This window comes from Engystomops pustulosus, chromosome 5 (assembly GCF_040894005.1).
Source record: "Engystomops pustulosus chromosome 5, aEngPut4.maternal, whole genome shotgun sequence".
NCBI classification, from domain to species: domain Eukaryota; kingdom Metazoa; phylum Chordata; class Amphibia; order Anura; family Leptodactylidae; genus Engystomops; species Engystomops pustulosus.
The window spans coordinates 54028379-54055588 of NC_092415.1; the positions used below are offsets into that span (position 1 = coordinate 54028379).

A 27210-nucleotide genomic window follows, 5' to 3' on the forward strand; every position below is an offset into this window, starting at 1 on the left:
ATTTGCTTATCTCTTATCTATGAGCATTAAGTGTTGAGGACTAACAGTATATAAGGTGTATAGTTTCTTCCAGTGTCCATTATCAACATCCCTTGGTATACATGAGCTAAACAACCCTTCTTACAGCTGAGAGTTTGCTACAATTGCAGACAGTAGACCCATACTGTGGAGTATAGCTCCAGCTCGTCTATCTGACAGGGAGCCGGGCCTGCAGATAGGACAGGAAGGCGAACGGTGTCAAGAAGTTTCAACTTAGTTTAGACGAAGAATTTAGGGACTGAAAAAACTTCCCATACGCAGAACACACAGCGTCCCCCAGTCACACTCAGCGCACAGCTCGGCCGTAAGTGACGCGATGACGCCTTCACTCTGCGACCGTATCCTTGCAGCTGACGTCACGCTCTCGCAGGACCCGCCCATCGCGGTGGCGAGACTGCGCTGCTGGATATCCCGGGAGCGCGCCCGCAACTGCCCTGGTGACAGGCACGGAAGTCACGTGACAGGCTGCCACCGGCTGACGGGAGAGGGAGGAGAAGCTCAGGCTGTACCGGAGGCCAAGGCCAGCAAGTCCATAGTGCACGGAGCGGCCGGCGCCCTGATCCGCGCTACTAGCGCCAGGCCCCGGGATGGCGCAGTGCCTGCTCTCCGTCCATGAGTTCCTCCAGGACTCGTTCATCCCGCAGGTGGCGGCCCTATGCAGTGAGGAGGCCGAGAAACTCGCCCGGAAAAACCAGTTGTCCTTCTGCGAGCTGGTCCGGCCCTTCTGCCGCCTCAGCACTGAGGGTGAGTGGAGGGCATCGCCTCCTCCCTGACAGCTCCTGCCGGGGCTACAGTGCGGAGGAGCTCAGTGATGTCTCCTGTCATGTCAGTGTCTGGTGGATCCCACTATGGTTACTGTGCCACTATGCCTGCCCCCGGGGTGCTGGCATTGGGATTTGGGTGGGGGTCTGCGTATATATATGTGCGTGGGGGAGGGGGGTCTAGCGATGCATTTTGGGGTCTGCATCTATGTGGCGAGCTGTGTTGGCGAGGTTTGTGGTGTATCTGGCTCTGCAATTGAGGGGTTTTGTGGCGCGATACGTTTGAAGGGGGTCTGTGGTTTTGTATATCTCTGGTACTGCTTTTTGGGGGAGGTCTGTGGCTCCATGCATTTGAGGGGGTCTGCGGTTCCGTATATATCTCTGGTGCTGCGTTTGGCGGGGTCTGGCGCGATGTGTTTGGGGTGCATTCTGGCACCTTGCATTTAAGGTATGTTTCTATAGCTCTGTGGCGTGATGATCACACAACTAGGTTCGCTTGGTTCTGGGCACAGATCCAATGGGCTCTATGCCTCCTTATATACCATCTGTCTTCGATTTTTTTCAAATATAGTATTGATTCGCAGGGGTGGAAGGAAGATGGACAATCCCAGGCATGTATGTGACTGGTTTCCTACTCCAGTGACTTGGATTCTGATCCTCACTAATCTAGTATCTTATCTTTCCAACACTATTTAACTTTATGATCAGCAGGACCCTGATCACTGGGACCTCCTCAGTTGGGAGAATGAAGTGAAAGGGTAGGAACATCACCGCCCCTTCCCAGCGATGGTTTATAGCAATAATCCACTGCATTTTATGGATATATAATATAAAATAAATGTGGAAATAAAACTGGAAGCAGAAATTAGGAATTGAGTCCAGAGTTGTTCCTATTAATTTAGTTAAGGTTGGTTCACTCACAATTTTTTAAAAACAATCTAGTAATAAGTAACACAATAACTAGTACAGTTATTAATGACCGGTGCCATATAAGATGTGCTTATACTTTAAAGGGGTTTTCCAGGATTTAAGCTATTAATTGCATATCCATGTGATCAATACGTAGGAAGTTGCTTATTGCTTAGCAACACTAAGGCGCACCGTGAGCGGGCGGCGGAGGAGGTGAACCCGTTCCGCCGCTCACTTCACGAGACAGCCGGCAGAGGCTACTGCTCAGTCGCGAGAATTTGACCAGCCAGATGACGTAGGAGAGGAGGTGTGGTATTATTGTGGAAGAGCTGCTCGACTCGCTAGATTTCCTGTTTGGATGCCAATTAGGGTATTAAACTACATTTTAATGATTTTGGAGCAGGGATTTTTTTTAGGGGAAACAAGGGTGCCCTTGTCGTATAAGGGCTCTATGGGAACCTGTCAAAGCCAAAATTTTGACATAAGGTGGTGACAGGTTCCCAATAAGGGCTATGAGTGTTGGACACCCACTGATCTAATCTTGACCTTTCCTGTGGGTAGGTCAGGGGTATATAAAAGCATTTTTTTAAGACTTATGATGACATCTCATTGACCCCCATGTGAGGTTTAAGGCCACCTTTATATTATCTAAAGTGCTTTACTTCTTAGTGCAGCGCAGCCATAATAAAGTATTATTTGGGGAAGCTTCACAGTCTGATGATATAATTAGTTGTTCTCTTTTGGTTCCTTTCTACAACTGATCTGTCTTCTTGTTATTGCAATTCTTTTATATTGAATTAGCTCAAAGCTACTGTACAGCACACAACTCATGGACAACCTTTACTTAATCCATTAGAATATGGTAGAAAACCGTTGCATTTCCATTGCACATCTTCAACCACTCCTGCGCTCGCTGTTCTTCGCTGCATGTCGTTGTTTTTTCAAAACTCTAGTGGTATGGCCTTATCAGTGACATCACTGATGTGGTGTCGTATCCGGGTATAATGTCCGTGCTTGAGGTAAAGATCAATGTGCACCTATTTGGTTGCCTTTTTCTAGTCATGTAGAATTTACTGACACATGAATTCTTCTTTCCTAAGTTCACATGCGGGATCCCAATAACCAACTTCACGTGATAAAGAACCTGAAGATCGTAGTTAACAGCATTGTTACTCAGCCTCCATTGCAAGCTGTGATTCGGAAACTCCTGAATGACGTGGTGGCCGCCAATCAACCTGCCGAAGGATTAGTCCCAAATGTGATCACTGCCGGAGACTATGACCTGAACATCAGTGGTAAGCAACTCTTCTTAATTTCCTGGATAAAAACATTCTCCTATGTAATATCTTGGTTGTAAAATTTGATTATTACAGTGTATAGGAGCATATACAGTAATATGTTATAATATGTTGTGATCATTAAGCCATTGTTCTGTTATTGTTTATCTTCTTCACTACTATGGATTTTTACTGCTTTCATGAAAAGACAGTGTGTAAAGTTTCAAGTATATGACAAAGCAATAGGTGGCCTATTGTTAATAAACAATCCTCTGCACGTGTTTCACCTCTGTCTGCTTTGTTAGGAGGTTTCCCTTAAATTTACATAAATCAACTTTATATTGTATTACCTGGCATCAGAGGCTGCGTTTCTTGCTCGGCCTTATGCCTCCTTATTATTCGGCAGTTCATGTCATGTGACCAAGGTGATGTCATCAAAGGTCCTATACCCTTTACATTTGTTAAATGTACCCCATGTATGTATCCGATCACATGAAATCGCAACAGCCTCCATGGACTTCTCATTCTCCCCATGCTTCACAGAGTTTGCTCTGAGTTGATGTGATCAGATATGTACATGGGGTACAGTTTGCTAATGTTAGGAGGCTAAAGGATCTAAGCTGATATCATTCTGGTTACATCTGGTGATTTGAAGAGACACTGAGCTGTTAGTCAAAATAAAGGGCAGCCTGAGAAAGAAGAGCAGTCAGAAAAGCTTGTTTGCACATCAGAAAACAGCTGTAATTGTGGTACAGTAACTGACTGGCAGCTTATTTTACGTCATATGGGGAGGACATATAACCCTTTACCAGCAGGCATTGTTAGGGTGATAAAATTCTGGTGGCAGGTCTTCTTTAAAGGGAACCTAAGTTGCAGAAACCCATAGAGCCCTTATAGCATAATGGCTTCCTTTCTTCACCTAATAAAATCTCTGCTCCAAAAAGGCAAAAATTAACATTGATTCTCTGCCTGGTATCCAGGCAGAGAGTCTAGTGAGTCGAGATGGGCATATACATAAGTGCGAGTCTGAGTTTTGCTTACACCTACTTTGCCCACGTCATCCAGCTGTCTGCTGAATTATCACCCAAATGCCTATGGCTGCCATGCGAGGAAATAGGAAGCAGTAAAGCTGCACATGCGCCGGCACATGGCAGCCGTAGCCGGATGACGTAGGGAAAGTAAGTGTAAGCAAAACTCAGACTCACACATATGTGTACGCCCACCTCGATTCGCTAGACCAGGGTCCCCACACTACGGCCTGCGGGCCACATGTGGCCCGCGGACTGTTTCTATCCAGCCCCCAGATCCGTATTTTATTTTATGGGTGCCCCAGGGCTCCAATAGCGTCAATGATTAGGCAGCAGCCTTCAGCAGTGAGGCAGGGGCCTCCTTCTATCCGGACAGGAAGCTTCTGCCCGTCACTGTATAGTGCCCGATGCGGACGGAAACGGCCCCTCAAGCATTATTATTGCAGGCGGAGTGATGTGGCTGGAAGACGACCCCGGCGCACATCGCTCCTTGAACCTGGATGCGCGGCCGCACACCCCTTCCTGTCCGGCATAAGCCAGAAGAAAGAAGATGCAGGAGCCAGAAGTGAGTATAGGATTTTTAATTTTTTTTTTTTAAAACAGCAGTAAAATGATTGTGGCAGCCAGGGGCCCAATACAGACAGTCCCCGGGTTACATACAACAAAGGGTCTGTAGGTTTGTTCTTAAGTTAAATTTGTATGTAAGTCGGAACTGTACTTTTTTGGTCTCTGTGACAATTGGATTTAAAAAATGTTGGGTTGTCATAAGAATCAATATTAACACTAAAGCTTCATTACAGACTCCTGTGATAACTCTTAGAGCTGATCATTGTAGCCTAGGACTAAAGTACAATAAATTACCAATATCCAGAGGTCCGTTTGTAACTAGGGGTCGTCTGTAAGTCGAGTGTTCTTAAGTAGGGGACCGCTTGTATATGAAATAATTAATTATCGGGGCAGCATAGGGAATAGATGGTGGAGGGGCAGCATAGGGAATAATTAATTATGAGGGGGAGAATATGAAATAATTAATGGTGGAGGGGCAGCATAGGATATAACTAATGGTGGAGGGGCAGCATAGGATATAACTAATGATGGAGGGGCAGTATAGGATATAACTAATGATGGAGGGGCAGTATAGGATATAACTAATGATGGAGGGGCAGTATAGGATATAACTAATGATGGAGGGGCAGTATAGGATATAACTAATGATGGAGGGGCAGCATAGGATATAACTAATGATGGAGGGGCAGTATAGCAAATAATTAAATATGAGGGGCAGCTTAGGAAATAATTAAATATCGGTGCCAGCTTAGGAAATAATTAAATATCGGTGCCAGCTTAGGAAATAATTAAATATCGGGGGCAGTGTAGGAAATAATTAATGGTGGAAGGGCAGCTTAGGAAATAATTAATTATGAGGGGCAGTCTAGTAATTAATGGGGGGAGGGCAGCATATTCAATAATTAATGGGGTTTATTGGGCCAATATATAAAAAAGTTCACAAGAGAGTGCAGTATATTAAATAATTACTATGGGGGGTCCCAGTGTATTACGGATGCGGTCACATGTACCGCCGCTAACACTGTGTTTTCAAGGAAGTTCTTTTTTTTTTCCTTTAGTCCTGCCCTCCAATGAACTCAAAACAAAAATACATAAGCTTACTGTACCAACCATTAGGAAGTTCAATTAAGACCTAATCATATATATTACTCCACTGTGCCAGAGTGGTCAGAAGTGGCCCTCACAAATAATAAATAAATCACAAAACAAAGCCTACAAAATGAGGGAGATCCATACAAATTATAGTCTTTTAAAAAAAAAAAAAAAAATAGAAAAATTTTATTGATGACAAAATAATTATTTAAAAGAGTATTAAAAATTCCAGGAGAGACAGTACATGAAAAACCAGATATGGGTACACAAAATATATGTACAGAGTAGCTCCTAATAACAACAGTATGTACTACACTTCATAGCAAACACAATAATCATATGAATGCATGCTGAAAGTCAACATGTATATGGTAGTAGTAATATCAAACCCATAATAGAGATAAGAACCTGTGAGAGGGAAATCTTATGGACCACAATACCTGGTGTTCAGCCCTCCAACAGTCTGAGGGGGACCGTAAACGACCCCCTATGTAAAAAGTTTGGGGACCCCTGCACTAGACTCTCTGCCTGGATACCAGGCAGAGAATCAATGTTAATTTTTGCCTTTTCTGCGCAGAGATTTTATTAGCTGAAGAAAGGTTACACTCATGCTATAATGGCTCTATGGGAACCTGCCTGCAACTTAATATTTTCAAACAGCGGCGACAGGTTCCCTCTAAGACTATATTATGTCGTATGTTTTCACATTAGGTTTTCTGTTCCTTTTTATTTGTACAGCTTATTATCATGGACTTGTGTTGAATCTCAATGGTTGGTAACAGAACTGTAAAAAATGAAGCAGTGATCTCCATGTTACAGAGAACCTTACTTATCAGTTGAAGTTGAAGAGTTATTAGCATCTTATAAAATCCTGCCATATCATCAGGATATGTAACCTATTTATAGGCCTTGCCCTCCATGACCCCCATTTAACCTGTCCCAATTTCATCCAGTGATTTATTTATTTTATTTTTTTCCCTCTGTGAACACATCTACTGGTTGTAAATGATTCTAATGGCAATAACACGGCTAAACTAAAGGAGAGTTGTTTCTGTACTTCTTTCAGTTCTCCAGTATTATTGTCTGCTCAGAGGGTCTTCAGTATTTGTCTGCCTTGGTGGTCTCCAGTACTATTATTGCTTGCTGTGAAGGCAGCACTTGGTGCTGGGTGGTATTTATTGCTGTTGTGTGGCATTTATCATTTCTGTGATGGTATTTTGTCCTGTGGTTGTTGGTTCATCTCGGGTGCTGGTTACTGATGCAGCCTATGACGGTATGGCCCTTGGCCCAATAAATGTTGCCTAAATCCTTAGATCAGGAATAGAACATTGACAGGAAATTTCAAAATTATCCACCAAAATTGTCATTGACTCCAACTCATATGGCAGGGCCTCTTCTCCGCGGTGTCTAAAATACAAGTTTTGTATCCCCCTACGTAGTGTCTGTGTGGTATAGTCCATGAGCCGGACCTCTAGTCAGATACACAACGACAAGTCATTATTATCAGGTCACAATAACAGGAGCTTATAGGAAGCAATAACTAAATGTCTCTAAAAATCGAGTGTCTCTTACATTTTACTGTTTTATTTTGGGTGGGGGGATAACTTTTCCACATTAGATATCTAGGTAATAGAACAATGATGGGTTATTATCCTGTCCCTGTAATATCCTATCACAGGAAACCTATAGCCAGGCACCTTACATCTCTGTCCTACCTGCTTTTCATTTGCTTCACTGCTCCTATTTCTGATGACCTGAAATAGCCTAAAATGTGTTGTAATTGTCAGGACAGTTTGCTACTAGACTATTTCCTGGTCAGTAATATCTAATACACAGATTTCATCTATGTGTTGAGGGACATCTCTAGGTAAGTATGTATATTTTTTCCATGGAACTTATCATTCAGGATGTTGGTTCCCCAGCTTTTCCTGTCAAGTTCCCAGTAAAGGATAAACAGTGCAGCAGTGTATGTGGAATCAGTCCTATGTGGACCACTGTAAGGGTTTTTCTATGGCCATCGTGACTGTTCTTATCCATTAGACCAAAGGCTGGGATGGAATTTGTGGCTTTCATACAGTCAGTGTTATACAGTTGTGCTGCAGTTTTATTATGACTGTTGGTCTCTGATATTTTATTGCAGAGGTCAGATTTTAGAAGTATATTGATGCACGCTTTCCCAGATAATTTGGCTGTGGTGCCAGTCACTGTGCAAACCTGCAGCAAGACCCCAGGGTCATCCATTGCTTCGTGCCTTGTCGTCCATGAGGACAGCTTTTTGGAGCAGATCTGAAGTCTTGTACATAGTGCTTTGGCTTCTTTGCTTTTTTTTTTGTCAGCAGCGCTATTCATTTTACTTTGCTTTTACGTGTCTCCTTTGTTCCTTGTTTTCGTGTCATACTGTCATTAACACTTGTGTATTTTTTTGCGCTCCATTTGGATTTGGTAAGTCTGCAGGTTTAACATAGTGCTAAAGAATATTAAAGGATTGTTCACTTTAGAAGCTTTCCCGTGACACAGAGCAGAAAGTAGCTCCTGTCCACATCCTTTTCATTTATTTCTTACATTGAAGTAGTAGGCCGTAGTTTATAGACGTGTCTATTCTTCTGGACATCACTCGCTTTAGTGCAGGCATGGCTTATTCAGCGAGCAGATACTATGAACAGCTCCCTTCATAGTTCATAGGAGTCTAGAACATTTCACAGGATGTAAGACTTTCATATATTTTTGATGTCTGTATGCTGTATGGTTTTTTATTTTTGCGGATGTAAAAAAAACAAAGCACAGATACAGACACAATACTGTCTTCTGAATGAGCCCTCACTCTGTAAACTGCACAACGGATGTGGCTTGACAGAATCTGCATGGGGATTTATTTTTTAATGTTAGGCAGTTTATTTCTGAATATTTTAATTAAAAAAAATGTGCAAAGTTGTGCCTTAAAGGAAACCTACCATGAGGAACCTAGCATTAGAAGTGGATCTGATGGTAGATTCTACTCCCTGCATCTGCCCTGATCTGTCATTTAATAATCCTGGAACCTAATCTTACTTGTTAAAAACTTTATTTTAGGGTCGTATGTAAGTCGAGTGTTCTTAAGTAGGGGACCAGCCTGTATGTAAATTAACTGCAGAGGCTACTGGGGTGTGGAGTAGCCTTAGCTCCCAGTGCCCGGCCAGACTAGTACACGCCCCTGTAGCGTCTGCAGTTACATATTACTAAAAAAAGGTTTTTAACAAGTTGGGTTAGGTTCCAGGATTATTTTTAAATGACAGATTAGGGCAGAGGCAGGCAGGAGGATTTACCATCAGATTTACTTCTGATTTCCATTTAAGTGCTTATATAAGGGCATTTTCACACTTCTGATTTTTTTGGGTGTTTATTCTGAACCAAAATTGCTTTTATTTAGCATTCCACTTTTCTGCTTTTAACTGCTGTCTTTGATATGTATGCTGCAGAAAACATGTTGTGTCCCCTTGCATCAACCCTTATTAAATAAGACTATTTGGCATGTGGATCTATTTCAGACTGTAAAATAACAGCACAAATGAGACCATGCCGTAGATTTTGCCCAAGAACTTTTATGCTAACCACCAGCTGTGCTAATGTGCCGTTAAAGGAAACCTACCACTTGTAGTGGCAGGTTTCTGATGGAAATACCGGGCACCAGCTCAGGGTGAGCTGGTGCCGGAGCTTATTTTTGTTAGTGTTTTAAACCGCGGTATCGCGGTTTAAAACACTTTTTAAACTTTATAGCCGGCGCAGCGAGGTACGCGCTCGGCGCTTACCATGCGCGCGGCTCTCCTTCACTTCCTATGTAGCCGCGCGCATGGTAAGCGCCGAGCGCGTACCTCCCTGCGCCGGCTATAAAGTTTAAAAAGTGTTTTAAACCGCGATACCGCGGTTTAAAACACTAACAAAAATAAGCTCCGGCACCAGCTCACCCTATGCTGGTGCCCGGTATTTCCATCAGAAACCTGCCACTACAAGTGGTAGGTTTCCTTTAAGGGCATATTCCCAAGTTAATTTATGGTAAGCAGACCACCGGTTTTCCAGACAGTTGTCGTATCCTGTGATCAGAGCGGATCAAGGGCTCTGCTTAGGGAGGTTTTTTATTGGTTTGAGCACTGAGTTCCTGTAATTGGAGGAAATGATAAAAAGGCCATGGCAATGGCAGAAATTGACCTATAGGCCTTTTAACGCATCATCTCGCCTCCTTTTTTATATTATGTTATTTTGTTTGAGGGGAAAGCTTTGCAAAAGTGAACAGTCTCTTTTAATTTGTTTTATTTTCTCCCTCAGTTTGACCACAATAGAGGTATTGCTGTGTCCTCTTGTCTTTATAAGGCATATCTGTCTAATCTATAATAGACTATGGGGGAGATTCATTATGGGTTCTCCACCAGTTTTCTGGTGGAGAAACCACATGAATCTTCACGTCCGGCCAGTTCTGGGATTTCTATGACCCGTACACCGCTATGGAAAACTGGCAGAAACTTTAGTAGTGAAGTCAGCTGGTTCAGATCTGGTCTACAGGTTGGAACTTGCGGAGTTTGCGGCCATATGCACTAAGAGGCCAGGGCCCCTTAGTACATATTGGAGCAGGACCACCAGTGGGGGGAATTTTTAGCCTGGAGTTATAAATGTCAGTCTTCATGAATTCCCCCCAAATATCTTCTGTTTCTTATAAAGATAAGTGGCCACCAGCTTTCCTGGCTTTGAACATTGACTAGTTTCGCAGTGATGTATTCCTACTCTGGGGTTTTCCCACAAATTCAAGTTGGGCCCTTGCTGATCGGTTAACTTGCTGATTGGTGGGGGTCTCAGTGACCACAGATCACAAAAACGAGGGGTCCGATGGGATCCCATGTACCTCAGTCGGATCCCACGTCTCTCCATGAGAGCAATGGAGCAGACGACCGTTCTGCTCAATACTTCTCGATGGAGCTGACAGAAAGTGCCATGCCCAGCGATCGGCGATCTCCGTCAGCTCCATAGAGCTCCTAGTAAGCAGTGTTCTAAGATGAATAGAAAGTTCCAGTTTGCTGTGCTTGCATGCCATCCCATTTACTTTTGGTTTTGCTTAGGACTTCTACTATTACTCTTTATATAAGTTATTGTGCTCTCTATGTTTGCATATCCTTAGCCATCCTCCCATCTATGTAGAAAACCTCCTGATGTATACAGTTGAGTTGAATAACGCCATGTTCTCTCTATTAGATCGCTCTATTAAAGCTAGTGTCCCTTGGTACAATAAGTGGAAAGAAACATTGACGGAGCTGAACACGTCCAAGTATTATTCAGGTAGTATTGTGAGCGGGACTGGAAACAAATTGACCTCTCCCTAATCTTTTGTTCATTTTTTTTCAGTCCCCCTTTCCCTTACCATTGAGCTAGGACTATCTAGCAGCCTCCTAATCTAGTTGTGTTATTTTACCTAATTTTGTCCAAAACTAGCAATTGGTGATGGTTAACTGTAATCTGAATTGTTCTGAGTAAATCTACTAACATAACTTTCTGTGAAGAAATAAAACCAGAGGTGTGATGCCTTGTTATTTGTCTTATTTTCGTCTTAAATGTCATCATGTCCAATTGTCTTCATGTTTTTTTATATTATTCATATTCACTGTGGTTTAAGTGTCTAGCATTGAATAATTGTGTAGCATTGAATAATTGGGGAACCTACAAACCAGCTGGAAGATGGGCAGCAAGCACTAGAATCTAGGCCAGATGAATGAGTTAAATGTTAATTTTTTTCAGATATTTGTATCTGTACCCTGTAATGAAGATTGTATACAAGCAAGTTTATTGGGACCCGTAAATCACACAGATTCAGGGAGAGAATTTGACCGAACGCAGGACTTCTGAACAAAACTCTGCATGTCTGCTCAACAACTCTACATTACGGGCTGCGCAACTGGGAGGGGCTCAGCCAAAACACATATGTGCTTCAGTGGAAACGCATTTGTTTTTTTGGCTAAGCCCCTCCCAGTTGCATTTTTGCAAAAACTTCATATGTGAATGCTGCCTCTAGGTGATAAATCCCACAGACAAAGAAAGTTTGTCAGAACAAATTGGCTTGTGTGCAACCGGCCTAAAGGATTAATTCCAGACAACTTCTCTTTCATCAAATTTTTCCATTGGTAGTTAGAAAGTGTAAGATTTATTGTGGGCAAAATATTGTATGCCTTTTTATTGTACTACACATTTAATACTACATTTATCTCTTCTTATATAATTAGTCCTGAAGAGAATATAGAGGGGTTGCCCACTGATAACAGAGTTTGTAGTTTGTTTGTGGGTGCTATGGATCACATGACTCACTCCTATGTCAGTGTTTTGAGGGGCATGCAGATGTCCTTGGCAACCTTCACCCACTAATATGGGAGTAGTTATAAGGCAGGGGGCATTCTGGAAGTAATGACTGGACAGACCCCTCCATCCTCCGGAAGACAGCAGGACAGGGGACATCACAGTAAGTCCCAATTCCTGGTGCCCACAAAACAAACGTTACCGTGGGTAAGTACACTATGGCCTTATCAAGAGCCTGTACTTACCCGGGTAAAGAGATTTTAAAGGTTTGGCCACTAATAACAAAGTTTGGTAGAAATAAAGATGCTTGAAACATGTCTTAATGGTGCTCATACACAGTACACCCAGGTGCATGTGACAAAGTACATGGCAAAGTCCTGTAGCTCGGTGGCACCATTATGGGCCGACTCGCTCTACCCACGTACAAAGTGTTCCTTTTCAGGCTGCAAGTAATGGACCAAATAATAAAAGATGAAAAGGCAGCAGACAAAAAAAATTAAGGTGAAAAATGGTTGTTTTTAAATCCATAATAGCCTATTATGGATTTAAAAAACCACCGTTTTTCACCTTAATTTTTTTTGTGTGCTGCTTTTTCATCGTTTATTATTTTGAGGATCTTTTCTGCCTGGATCTATGTACGGCTTTGCACATGGTTCTACTTTTTTGATTCCATCCGGATACTAGCTGTGCTGCTTGGACTTAAATATATAAGTCCAAGCAGCACAGCTAGAGTATGTGTATATATATTTATATATATACCTGAGCTGTGTAAAAAGAAAAATGAAAATACTCCCTTTGCCGGAATGGATCTCATCAGACTCTGCTGATTTGCTTTATTGTTAATTTTAAGACTGTTCAGAAAAGATCATCTGAAAGTATAAAAAAATAAAAATACAGAATTGACTATTTTCTTGTAACAGACTATATTTCCCCCCCCCCCCCCCCAGCTTTCATTTTCATATTTAGCTCATTTAAACTAATAGTATTTTGAAACTTTTTTTTTTTAACTTATCTGTTTTAATTCTAATCTAACCCCCCCCCCCCCTTGTGTATCCGTATACTTACTGTAGCAGTCTGTGTAGGTGGTCTGTACATATTGGTGTATATCTTGCCTACTGTTATCCATGCACTCGAGTTAATATCTTATTAATGTCTTCTGCTTGCTTTCCAGCAACTACACCTTGGTTTGAGTCATACCGGGAAAGCTTTTTTCAGTGTATGCCAGCCTCAGATCATGAATTCTTAAACAACTACTTGGCATGTATCCTTTTTAATGTAATCTCTATTGTGTGGTGTATATATAGGATGTTCCCATAGGACTGAAACACTGCAGACTTTTTTTTTTTCTTTCAGAAGAAAGAATATAGCAAATGCTTACTTCATTGTTGTCTCCAAGAATCTGTTTTGTGTAGCTGACAAAAAAAAAAATCTTTCTTTGAACATATATCTCAATATAGGGGGTCCCCTAGAGAACCCGTCATGCAAAATAACCCCCCTAAACTAAATATATTTTCATAAACTGCCATTAGAAAGCATTGCCTCTATCCCTTCATTGTCCCTCTACATGCCTGTAAACCTAAGCAATGAGGTCCTAAAGCTGTATGCAAATGACCTGTGAAATGTCCAATGAAGCATTAGCATATTCAAGCTGTCCACCTTATTCATGAGTGGGAGGCACAGCCACACCCCCAGTGCATGACTGACAGCCTGTATGATGTATAATGATGTGCTTCCTGGTGCTGGAGGCCACGCCCCCTGCAGCCTGTGTGTGTGTGTGTGTGTGTGTGTATAGGAGAGATACAGCAGTTCCAGGCAGCCATGTTACAGCAGAACATGTCAGATTTATGTGTAGCTGATGTCTGTGTCTCTCACCTGTATATTAGGAGGATGCAGCCTGTGTGTGCATGTGTGTGTGTATAGGAGAGATACAGCAACTCCAGGCAGCCATGTTACAGCAGAACATGTCAGATTTATGTGTAGCTGATATCTGTGTCTCTGTGTATTAGGAGGATGCAGCATGTCAGCAGATGCAGCACACACACTAGCAATGTTTTACTATACATTACACACAGACATGAGGAGGGGTAACAGGGGTGACATCACTGCCTCTGACCATGTGACCAGCCTCATTTACATGATAAAAAATAGATGATTTTACAATGAATAATGTATGAAATAACTAGATAAAGGCTGGGATGGGATCCTTGTGAGCTGCTCCAACAGGTAGTAGTGACACAGACCTGATGACAGGTCCTTTATGGACACCTGACTTACAGATGACCACTAGTTACAGACGGACCCCTCTGCCCACTGTGACCTCTGGTGAAGGTCTCTGAATGCTTTACTATAGTCCCAGACTGCACTGATCAGCTGTAAGGTGTCTGTAATGAAGCTTTATTGATAATCCTTGGTCCCATTACAGCAAAAAATTTTGAAACCCCAATTGTCACCAGGGCAAAAAAATAATTTTTTGTCTGGATCTACAATTACAAAATATACAGTTTCGACTTAGATACAAATTCAACGTGAGAATAAGCCTATGGAACCTATTGTGTACGTAACCTGGGGACTGCCTGTACATATATTTTGCAGTTCTATAGTCAAAAACTTATATAAATTTAAATCCGGCGCAGAGCTGGATGGAGAAGGGAGGAGTTTGCACGCTACCCTTCCTTCTTCAGTGTCAGCTGAGTGGCCACTCTACAAATACAGCAAAAGATACGAGATGTCCTATATTATGTTTTTGGCCCATTTGCAGTGAGACAATGTGCTTACTGCACCGCAATCAAATGCCATAGACCTCCATGTGTGCACTGATTTGACCGCAAATTGTGTGGCTGGATCACCGGCCCTCAAACGCTCATGGGGACCCAATAAACCCCAACTTCTTGCGTAAAGCATTAGGTGTAAAGTAGAGGGTTCCTTGCCACATATCTTCTTCATGTGTCCTTGTATATTAGTTATTGATTTAACAAGCTCTTCAGGCATGCTGGTTGTTTCTTCACATGAACCTGAACCAGTGGAGCAGTTCTTGAAGTTATCGCAAGAGCAACATCGAATTCAACACAGCACTGACTATTCCTATCCCAAATGGTTTACACCCAACACTTTAAAGTATTATGTGCTGCTGCATGATGTCAGTGGTGGAGATGAGAAAAGGTAAGGAGCGTTACTCAGCGCCACCGACTTCCATAGCGCTGGGGTCCTGGGTTCAAGTCCTAGGGTCAACATCTGCAAAGAGTTTGTATGTTCTCTGTGTTTGCGTGGGTTTCCTCCCACGCTCCAAAACATACTGGTAGGTTGATTGGGTTGTGAGCCCCATGTGGACAGGGACCAATTTGGCAAGTTCTGTGTAGCGCTGCGTAATCTGCGGGCACTATATAAATAAATTATTAATATTATAGGGTGATTGGCAGGAATGCTTTGAACCCACACCCCACGGTTTATAAGGATAGGTCATCAATAATAAAACCTCTAAAGTAAATAATCTGGAATCTACTTACTGATCCAGTGGTAGATTTCCCCATCACAGTGCTATCCCTGTACTTTATTTTAATATCTACCTGTACGCAGACTGTGCGATTAAAAACTTTATTTTATTACTATGCTAATTACCTGCAGATGCTACTAGCCTTAACCCCCAGAGGTCATTGAGGCTATTAGTAGCCTCACGTCCACAGTAGCCTCTGCAGGTAATAAGCATATTAATAATATACAGTTGTTTAGTTTTTTTTTTTTATTAAAGCAGGCTGCATACAAGTTTAAAAACAAGTTTAGGGATATCACTGCCAGTAGGCTCCAGTAATAAGATTTCCTTTAATAATTGCTTATGCTGCAGTATAAACGCAAAACGTTTATACCCTGTGAGCATTGTATACATACATCAGACAATGAATTCATTTTATTCACATATGCATGTACCGGTAATTTTTTTGTTTAAAAAGAAAACATAAACATTGCTGAAGTTCTTTTTATACAATTTCTAGTATTTCAAGGGCACAACCCCACCACCTCCTGGTCACCATTTCCTTCTATACTGTCTATGTGGCACTCCACTTATCAATATGACTGCTATAAGAGAGATGTGTGTACTACTTTATTCCCTATATGGTGTCTTTGTTTTTGTCAAGGGCTGACTCAATTTATGAAGAAATGATACAGCGCTATGGGACTCAGGGATGCTACTTACTAAAAATTAATTCCAGAACATCTATCAAAGGAGCTGATGAACAGATACCTGATCCATGGAGCCAGTACATACAGAAAAACAGCGTTCACAGTCAGGTATATAATGCTAGAATATTAAACTGGATTTACCAGGGTGGGCTGGTATGTGCCCATCAGCATTGAGGTGAGGTCACCAGCTTGAGGTGAAAAAATCTCCTCCGTCATTGGCCTAATGTGCAAAGTAGCTCCTTTTTTTTTTTTTTGTATACAGAGTGTCTTCCACCTGTAATTTTACTTATTCTGCAGAGTCATTGGTTGAACTAATGGATAAAGAAATGATGCAGATTTGCAGTAGGTCATAGGGGATAACTAAGTGGTTCGTAGGGTATCAAGAGAAAGGTTCCCAAGAAATCTGGAGAATGGGGGGGGGGGGGGGGGCAGGATGAGCATGCACTGTGCTGATCCTTTTAACCCCTTCACGCTGTGAAGGTAGTATGAGGAGGGCTCACGGGCTGAGCCTTCTTCACACAGAGATGGACTTTGCTGCATATCGCAGCAAAGACCCATCGCTATCACCCGCGGTCGGTGCTTGCACCGATCGTGGGTGTTAACCCTTTCTTTGCCGCCGGCGGCGCATGGGCGCCGCCATCTTACCTCCGATCGCCGCTCCCCCGATCGTCATCGGGGGGTGGCGATCGGGTGCCATGGTATCCTCGGGTCTTCGTTTGACCCGAGCAGGCATGGCTTCTGCACATCCATTACAATGAGCCTGTGGCTCATTGTAATGTATACTGTGCAGAAATGCCATATACTGCGATACAGTTGTATTGCAGTATAAATAAATAAAAAAGAATAAAGTAGAGGTGTCGTAAAAACTGAGCCCACAAGAATGTGACGCGCATGGAGTTTTTTTTTTCAATTTTTCCACATTTGGAATTTTACGGCTTACATTTTACGGCTTCCCACTACATGGCAGGGAATAATAAATAACATCACGGGAAAGTAAAATTTGTTACGCACAAAATAAGTCCTCACACAGCTCTGTACACGGAAAAATGAAAAAGTTATGAATTTTTGAAGATGGAGAGCGTGAAATTAGCGAAAATACCCTGCGTCCTTAAGGGGTTAATTGTACTTGAGTGTTTTGGCTCAGCGCTCTTCTATCACCAGCGCTGCCATTCCTTGTCTATGTGAGAGGCGAAGGTAGTGAAGCGCTGTGCTGAGCACTTCTGTTCCATTAAATGGAGCAGCAGGACCCATGTTCAGACTCCACTCCATTAGTGAGGACGGGACTTGCACTCTTCATATTGCTGGCAGTCCTGTTCTCTCACTTGTTGGTAGGGATCACTCTAGCCGTACCCTCACCGATGTTACACCTTGTTATTTCTTTTCCTTTGGGTGGGGCAAAACGTGCAAACTTGGTACAACACAACCTTGTTAAGTATTGGTTATTATTCGAGCACAAATTTTCATGCTCTGCTGCTTATTCCTTAAAAAAAGCATATTGTACCTTATCTAACCCAAAATATTCCATCTGTGTCTGCTGGATACTATGGCATGCCACATTGCACAATCATGCTTTGGTTTATCAAGTTGCCTATGATATAACTCTACGTTACCTTATTTATATTTTTCATTCCCCCAGGATTCTTATGAAGCCGCTTCTACTACTGCCATACCTAATAAAAATTCAGACCACATTGTACCCGTTGATGGGCTAGAAAACTATGAGAAAGGTTGGTAAATGTCAATTCTATTTAACTGTTCATAGTTTAGTCACTTGCTTAATTTCTGTATCTTTCTCTCCGTGTGAAATCCTTAGAGAGAGGATAGGTGGATTTGCTTTAATGGGCAAGTTAATGTACATCAGAGGTCCCCAACCTTTTTTGCACCAGGGACCGGCTTTAAGCTAGACCAGTTTTCCATGGCCCGGTGGGGGTGGGGGCGGGGCTTTGGTCATATGGGGTGGGGTTATGGAGGGGTGGAGCTTATAAGATATCAGGGAGTGTCCGGACCAGATCCATCATATTGGTTTGGTGTAAAAATAAAGCAATGCAAAATGCATACAGCGTATCGCCATGTAGTATAAAATGCATACAGCGTATCGCCATGTAGTATAAAATGCATACAGCGTATCGCCATGTAGTATAAAATGCATACAGCGTATCGCCATGTAGTATAAAATGCATACAGCGTATCGCCATGTAGTATAAAATGCATGCAGCGTATCGCCATGTAGTATAAAATGCATGCAGCGTATCGCCATGTAGTATAAAATGCATGCAGCGTATCGCCATGTAGTATAAAATGCATGCAGAATACCGCCATGTAGTATAAAATGCATGCAGAATACCGCCATGTAGTATAAAATGCATGCAGAATACCGCCATGTAGTATAAAATGCATACAGCGTATCGCCATGTAGTAAAAAATGCGTACAGCATATCGCCATGTAGTATAAAATGCGTACAGCATATCACCATGTAGTATAAAATGCATACAGAATACCGCCATGTAGTATAAAATGCATACAGCGTATCACCGTGTACTATAAAATGCATACAGCATACCGCCATGTAGTATAAAATGCATACAGCGTATCACCATGTAGTATAAAATGCATACAGAATACCGCCATGTAGTATAAAATGCATACAGCGTATCACCATGTAGTATAAAATGCATACAGAATACCGCCATGTAGTATAAAATGCATACAGCGTGTCGCCATGTAGTATAAAATGCATACAGAGTATCACCGTGTACTATAAAATGCATACAGCATACCGCCATGTAGTATAAAATGCATACAGCGTATCACCATGTAGTATAAAATGCATACAGAATACCGCCATGTAGTATAAAATGCATCCAGTGTGCCACCAAGTAGTATAAAATGCATACAGCGTATCACCGTGCACTATAAAATGCATACAGCATACAGCCATGTAGTATAAAATGCATTCAGAATACCGCCATGTAGTATAAAATGCATCCAGCGTGCCACCAAGTAGTATAAAATGCATACCGAATACTGCCATGTAGTACAAAATAGAAGCCCTGATAAATATCACAAATGCTGCATATACATACAGCATATATACACATAAACAAACAGTAGATACAGCATATACACATATACACATACATACACATACATATATACACACATACATACACATACATATATACACACACATATACACACACACATATATATACACACATATTACATATATTTACACATATATACACATATTACACATATATATGCAAAGATAAAGTAACCTTACCTCTCTGTTGTGTTCTTGGAAATTTCCATGCCTTGTCCTGCAGCGGTGGTGGCGCGGTGAGGTAGCCGGGAGCGGGTAGGTCTTGAGAGCCGAGAGCCGGGAGGTTAGGGAGCCTGGAGCTTAAGCGGGGGCAGGGGGAGCCGGGAGCTGAGAGCCTGAAGGGGGGGATGTTAGCGGAGCCGGGTTGAGATGGGAGTGGAAGGGGAGCCGGGAGCGGAGAGCCGGAAGCGGGTAGGTCAAGAGCCGAGAACCGGGAGCGGGGTGGCAGAGGGAGCGGAGAGCCGAGAGCGGAGGGAGCGGTAGGGAAGCTTGAGCAGTGGCAGGGAGCCGAGAGTCTGGAGGGGGGGCGTTAGCACAGACCGGTTGAGACGGGAGTGGAGAGCGGGGGGCGGAGGGAGCGGAGAGCCAGGAACCGGAGGGAGCGGAGAGCCGGGAGCGGGGGGCGGAGAGCCGGGAGCAGGGAGGACGTTAGCGGAGGGAGCCGGGAGCCAAGAGCCTGGAGGGGGGGGAGCTCGGTGCCAGCAGGGTCTGGGGGCCGTTGTAAGGTGCCGGCGGCGTCGGGGGGGGGGGTGGGCGCAAGGTGCTGGCAGCGTCGGGGAGCAAGGTGCCGGACAGAGGGCTGCAACTTGGTCCCGTCCAGTGCGGGAGCTCAGTGCTGGCCGGTGCCGCCCCTGCGCGGACCGGCTGATGAACTCCAACGGCCCGGTCCTGGTCCGCGGACCGGCGGTTGGGGACCTCTGATGTACATACTGTATGAACTATACATTAATGTACATACTGTACGTACCGTATTTTTTGGACTATAAGACGCACATTTTTTCCCCAGAAGATGGGGAAAAAACTGTGGTGCGTCTTATAGTCCGAATGTAGAGTGGAGAGTGCCGGCGTCTCAGCCCTCCACTGCAGGAGAGAATGGAGGACGGCACATGACAGTAAGCACAGGGGCAGTGCTGAGCTCGGCTCTGCCAGCACACTGCTCTGAGCTAGGCTCCACACACAGCTGCTGCCTCTTAGTTTCTGTGCAGTGCACACAGACTGTGACACCACTTCCAGGTTATCAGATGAAGGGAAGCAGAAGCCACGCCCCCTCAGCATGGAGCACTCACTGTGACTGATGCCGGACAGGTCACTGTCTTCTCCCAGAGTCCCAGCTGGCCATGCTGCAGGGGCATCAGATAACACTGAAGATGTGACCAGTACTGGAGTCTCTGCTCCTGTGCCTGCTGTGCTGATCTCACAGGTGTGTGAAACTGAACAATTCCCAAACAGTGGTTGTACAAGGTCACAGGAGCTTACAGTCTATGTCACCTCCTGTGTCCTCCTCCTCCTCATAGATTGTAACCTCCTGTGACCATTGTACAAGCACTGTCACCTCCTTTGTCTTCCTCCTCATAGATTGTAAGCTCTTGTGACCATTGTACAAGCACTGTCACCTCCTGTCCTCCCCTCCTCATAGATTGTAACCTCCTGTGACCATTGTACAAGCACTGTCACCTCCTGTGTCCTCTCCTCATAGATTGTAAGCTCTTGTGACCATTGTAGAAGCATTGTCACCTCCTGTCCTCCCCTCCTCATAGATTGTAAGCTCCTGTGACCATTGTAGAAGCACTTGTAGGGAACCGGGGTACCGCACTCCTGATAAAGTGCGGATGGTGCTTACGTCGGGTGCTCAGTCCCAATATATAGAGAAGGAAAACGTAGCACACATCCTGAGTTGGTTTTTATACTTTTATCTTTTAATGTATATATTCAATATTTGTAGCTCCACCAAAAAAGTTTATACAAATCATATGTTGATATAACAGATCATAGGTTATTCTTAACGACGTTTCGGTCTCATTCGACCTTTGTCAAGTCCGATCTGAAACTAATATAAAAGTAGAGCAAAGTAAATATCCTCAAAGTACAATATTATTAACAATCATCGATCAATAGTTTGAGTTCAATGGATCAGTATTATGCAGGTTATAAGTATGACAGTGTTAGAACTCTAAGAGAGATGCATGTTAAGTAGTAAATCGAGTATCTGTAAGTATAATAGGTTGTTGGGTAGAAGTCAAGGTAAAAGGTGTTAAAGGTAGACCGAGAGGTAATGTTATCTATGTTGGAGAGGTAGGGTGGTAAAGCAGGAGAAGGAGGCAGGTGGGTTTCCAGGTGTATGATGGTAATGCTTACCTAGGTAGTGGTCTGTATGCCGGCTCAGGTGGAGTGGGGGACTTGTGCCTGTGAGCGGCGTGCTAATAAGCACGCTCCAATAAGAAGCACTCCATTGTAGAAGCACTGTCACCTCCTGTCCTCCCCTCCTCATAGATTGTAAGCTCTTGTGACCAGTGTCACATATACGCATACCTATACAGCCCTAGTAACTCTTGAGACCCCCTGACTACGTGGCAGCATAATTCTAAAGAGCCGTAATTCCCATCACTAATTCTGCCCCCAACACTGGTTGGCTGAGCTTGGTGCTAGCCAATTAGTGTTGGGTCAAAGGAACGACAACCCCCCCACCACCACCACCACCAAGTGTTCTGTGTAGTGCTGAATCTGACAGAACACTTGTACTGTCAGCACGGGAGTCATCCTTCAGCACCAGGTAACAGTGTCCCATAAAATGTCCCCTAATAAAGTCTCCCCATTAGTTCTCCCCGAACACAGTACACTATTAACACTTCACCAAATGTCACACAATGACCCCTAATAAAAGTATCCCATACACAGTCCCCTTAGGCTACATTCACATGAACGTGTGCCCGCCGTACGTAGCACGGGGGGCACACGTTGATGCCCGGGAGAGGAGGAGGGGTGAGAGCTGCTCGCCCCTACCCCTTTCCAAAGAGAAACATGGCTACACCGCCCCGTAAGGCGCCGATACTTTACTGTTACTTTATTAAATATTTTAGCACACTATTTGGGGAAAAACACATTTTTTCTTATTTTTCCACCTCTAAAACCTAGGTGCGTCTTATGGTCCAGTGCGTCTTATAGTCCGAAAAATACAGTACTATACTTTCAGATGATTTTTTTCCCCCGCAGATTTCTTGTGTGGATGGGAGTTTGTAGAATCATATTCGCTCTGCTGCCTATGTAAAAGCTGTAGCTTTTGTTACCTCATAAGTGGCTGTGCCAGTCCTAGCTAGACTCGGCAGCTCTGTTCTGTGCCTGTTTTGGGATCTTGGAGACTGAGGCGCTGCCCTGCTTTGTTGTATACACACAGGGTCCCTTTTTTGTTTTGGTTTAGGAAAACTCATTTGATTCTCTGTATTTCAACCAAAAGAAATGTTAATGCATGTCAAAGACACAACACAAATGCCCCCAGTCCTTTAAAGATCAATGTAGAAATGTGTATGGGTAATCAGTGAGTGGTTAATAATATGCAAGCAGGACATTGAGAAAAATAAGAGAATACTGAAATAAGAGGAATACAAACATTGTGAATTTTGCCCTTTAGGCTACATGTACATGTACACTGTTTCCGTCCATGTGCTATCTAGGATTGTGTTTTTGTTTGATGACACAGTTACATGTTACATCAAATAGACTCCAAACCTCGGCTCCGTCTTTTAGATAGCGGGTAATTCTATTATCTATCTATTCTAGAATTCAAAAAGCTCATTTTATCAGAAACCTACTCCCTACCCCCCCCAAACCCCTTTCTAACTAAAAGTAATATAAAAATTGGATGAACACCATTATAAGCTGGGAATATGGGATATATGTTAAACACTAGTGACTAGACACTCCTTTCAGGGCTACTGTAAGGCTCGCCCTGTCATGACAAAGTGTTCATGGCTACCTAAGCAGAGCGTTGACTATGATGATATGAAACTTGTGCTATGACCTAGCCTTTTGATGGCTGGCACACCAGGTCAGAGGCCATTGGGTTGGCCCAGGCACTGTTGTGATCACCGATTGCATCCAGATGTTTTTCAGATTTTCATCTCTTGTTTGCTTTGCGTCTTTATTTCAATCCCTGATTTATTACTGTCTATGTGTAGATATTTTTTTCCAAAAAGCTGGAAATTGTTTTCTAACGCAACAAAATGATCTTATTAGAAAAAACTATTCCTTGGCGCCATGCACATGAACATATTTTACCGTGACCATTTTGAGCAGGTCCTATTCCTGCCCATGTTTGTGGCCTGTGCCTTCCCATAGAATTCTATGAGAACATGAAAAATACTAATACCACATGTATGTGTCTGTTTTGCTATGTAACACAACCATGTGACCCAGGAGTTCCATTTTATTATGGATAACACACAGACTGCAAGAACGTACCGCGGATCCGTAATTTGCAGCCAGAGAACAGGTTCACTTTTTTTTTCTAAAATTAAACGCTTGTCTTGTCTTCTGTTTTTACCTTTAGAGGCGTTGTCAGACAGTCTAAAGACGCACCCGCTGGACCAGCTAAGTGATACAGGTGGTAGTTTTGATGGTCTTGATAATGGAAGACCCCCAGGTTCTACAACCGAGACAAAGAAAGCAGTGACCGTAACGCCCCATGGCAGCTGTTTGACGCTGACAGACCATGATCGCATAAGGCAGTTCGTACAGGAATTCACCTTCCGAGGACTTATACCCCATGTAGAAAAGACAATAAGACAACTGAATGATCAGGTAAGACTGCTATGTTCCCTGTCTAATTACTTTATTTACTATATTGCTGAGTGGAAACCTGTTATGTGACAAGCTAGTTTAAGTTGCCAGCATCTTTATAGAACAGGGGAGCTGAGCAAATTGATAGATTTTTTTTTTTCCATGAAATAAAATTTGCCTTGTCTTTTATTGCATTAAATTACTTTCTTCCATTAGGCAGTGTCATCAGTAATTGACAGCTATTTATATATTCACACTCATACATGGTAGGCTGTCTAGGAAGTGTCTTAGCAGACTAAACCACTGGGCCTCGAAGCCAGATTTAGATTACTAAATTATTATTTGCTCTCCATGACTCATCATGCTCTATATCATGCTACCTGCATTGAAGAAATTTTCATTTCTCATTCTAACATTGCAGGACACGGCCCTATTCCTAGGCAGTCTAGGCCCGGCTGCTAGGACGTAGAAAAAAGGGTGTTGGCACCAGTTTGGAGGGCTATACCCTTTTTTCCACAGGCCTTAAGCTGATTAGTTTTTAGCAGTTAACGTGGCCGAGGCAAGGGATCCTTGGGTCGCAGTGGACGCCCTTGTTCTCTGCAGAACACATTTCTGGCTACTTTGCCTCTTCCCTCGTCTGTGTCCTCAAGCAGGCAAAGGTAGCTGTGGGTTGCAGCCATCCTCTACCCTAGTTTGGCCTAGTTTGGTATGCGGATTTGGTGTTCATCCTGGCAGAAGAACCCTGGGCTCTTTTGCTTTATCCGACCTCCTTGCTAAGGTCCGCTATTCCTCCCAAGTTTACCTTGGTTGTGTTTGAAGGTGTGACCCTAAGATTAAAAGGGTTCCAGTCATTCAGACAATGATTAAGGCTCGTAAGCCTGAATCCTCCTAGGTCAGCCAGACTGTTGCAACCAGCATTCGTTCACTTGTCACACATTTATGGCAAATCAATAAAATCCCATAAACTTTAATACACATATCCCTAGAGCTATTGATACACATTATTATGGCACTTAGAATTGCGGCTGTGAATTGACATGCTGGGTTTGCACGACCAATGTTCCCGAATGGTTGTTGATCCCAGAGGTGGAATAACCAGCTCTTAGGCATTTATGACATACTATGTAGAAAGAGCCTAATTTCAGTAGAAGGGAAGACCCCTTTAAAAGCAGTGGCTGCATTTGTCAAGCAGAACTGTAAATTATGTTGATTATGAGTCAATGAAGATATAAATAAATTGGAGTAAATAGTAAGTACCATGCATTAATAGATCAGGGTGTTCATTCAGAAATTATTTTTAAGCAAAATGTCTGTTTTTACTTTTATTTCAGTTAATCTCCAGGAAGGGACTAAGTCGATCGCTGCTTTCTGCCACTAAGAAGTGGTTCACCGGTGGTAAAGTTCCAGAGAAAAGCGTCAATGAGTTGAAGAATACCTCAGGGTTATTGTAAGTCTTGTAAACCTAGTGTACATAAACCTAGTGTAACCAATATAGAAATAATGGCTACTGAAGTTTGGCTTTTGTACATGGATTAGGGAAAATGCTCTTTCATTTAGTGGCACATAGAGTAAATGAGCATTTAAAGCCTAAGCCAATGGTACAAGCAAGTTTCTCCTCTTCCTGCTTCACATAATGTAGATTTTTAGGGTAAATTTGCACATTCTCTGAATGGCTGTGGGATGTACAGTAGTGGTAATCCCAAAGCCATTCCATTCATCATAAACTACACAGAGTGCGGATACTGCCACAATTCAGCTGCGGCCCTTGGTCATTGAGGGTCAATGCTAATGTCACGTAAACAATGTGCATCCCTGCAACTGCTGCTGTAGCAGATGTGTGACCGTCAGTGCTGTATCATATCTGAGCCTCTCTTACGTCTGACTTTTTAAAGCTTGCAGATATATGTTTTACCAAGTTTGCTCTAATTGCCCTTATTATTAATCTTTTGCTCTATTTTAGTTTTTGGTTTTATCTATGTTTTAGGTATCCACCGGAGGCTCCCGAGCTCCAGATCAGAAAAATGGCAGATTTGTGCTTTCTGGTGCAGCATTATGACTTGGCATACAGTTGCTATCACACTGCAAAAAAGGATTTCCTGAATGACCAGGCAATGCTGTATGCTGCAGGGGCACTGGTATGGATCACATTACACATGACATCTGCTACATCTTTCTTCCTGTTATTTCTTCTGTGTAAGAAGCATCCTGTCCTGCAGGGGTCACATTATATGATAACCTTCTCTCCTGTACCAGAGCTGCTCTAAATATATTACACCACAAATATTTAAATTTCCCAAAAGTCCATCAGTTTTCCATCAGTAATTGGAGTAGGCATTGCTCTCCTGGAGATTCCCTGTTTTACTTTCTAATTCTCATTATACCACAGGGGTCCCCAGGGTCCTATCCTAAGGCTTTGCTTCAACCACATGTTCAGATATTTAATTCTCTAAGGAATAACTGAAAATGCACAAAAAAGTAATAAAAAAGCATATTTCCCAGCTCTTCCTCCTTTCATCTCCTTCCTTACCTTACTCAAATTTTATATTACTTTTAAACGTAAGTAATAGATAAAGAAATGTTCTCTGTGATTTAGGGCCAGCCTTACCATTCCCCATTCAGTCTTGCTGGTTTAGGAGCCTCCCTACTGTGCCCATTGCTGAAGTAAGACAAAGATTAACCCTTAAGCAAACCCCTGCTGAGGATTGAGCAGGACAGCAGGAGATTGACCTCTTCATTCTCTATAGGGTTTTAGAAGACTTATTACTGGTTTCGGCTCATTCATAAAATCAGTTAGCGTAACCCTATGGGGGACCTAATGTATACAGAAGACCTTTCAGTAGCCTTCAGAAAATAGTTTTGGTTTAGTTTAATTAACTGGAGATTATACATTGTAACTTTTACTGATGCTAGGTGGTTCCTTTTAACAACCATTACACTTTTAATCCAGAAATAATGTGTCTCTGGGGTCTGTAATTTATTTATGTACCACTCTCCTTTTCAGGAAATGGCAGCAGTGTCGGCTTTTCTGCAGCCGGGTGCTCCCAGACCATACCCTGCTCATTACATGGAGACAGCAATACAGACGTACAGGGACATATGCAAGTAAGAAACTGACTCTATGCTGAACATCCTCATAGATTGTAGCTCTTGTGAGCAGGCTGTTTCATCTGATAAT

The 27210-nt window shown here is 42.9% G+C and overlaps 1 protein-coding gene across 3 annotated transcripts in view; it reads left to right on the plus strand.

Annotated features, from left to right (window-relative positions):
• The first annotated feature begins 388 nt into the window (after positions 1–388).
• Positions 389–27210, plus strand: part of TRAPPC8 (trafficking protein particle complex subunit 8) — a 50521-nt gene continuing 23699 nt past the window's right edge. The window contains exons 1-11 of one of the 3 annotated variants that reach the window (XM_072152015.1): positions 389–783; positions 2810–3004; positions 10891–10974; positions 13154–13243; positions 14967–15141; positions 16113–16266; positions 17795–17885; positions 23806–24056; positions 25367–25482; positions 26020–26170; positions 27037–27137. In XM_072152015.1, the coding sequence (XP_072008116.1) occupies positions 627–783; positions 2810–3004; positions 10891–10974; positions 13154–13243; positions 14967–15141; positions 16113–16266; positions 17795–17885; positions 23806–24056; positions 25367–25482; positions 26020–26170; positions 27037–27137 (1565 nt within the window). In that variant the 5' untranslated portion in view covers positions 389–626. The remainder of the gene's footprint in view (positions 784–2809; positions 3005–10890; positions 10975–13153; positions 13244–14966; positions 15142–16112; positions 16267–17794; positions 17886–23805; positions 24057–25366; positions 25483–26019; positions 26171–27036; positions 27138–27210) is intronic. The other 2 variants (XM_072152016.1, XM_072152017.1) reach the window with 2 other exon arrangements.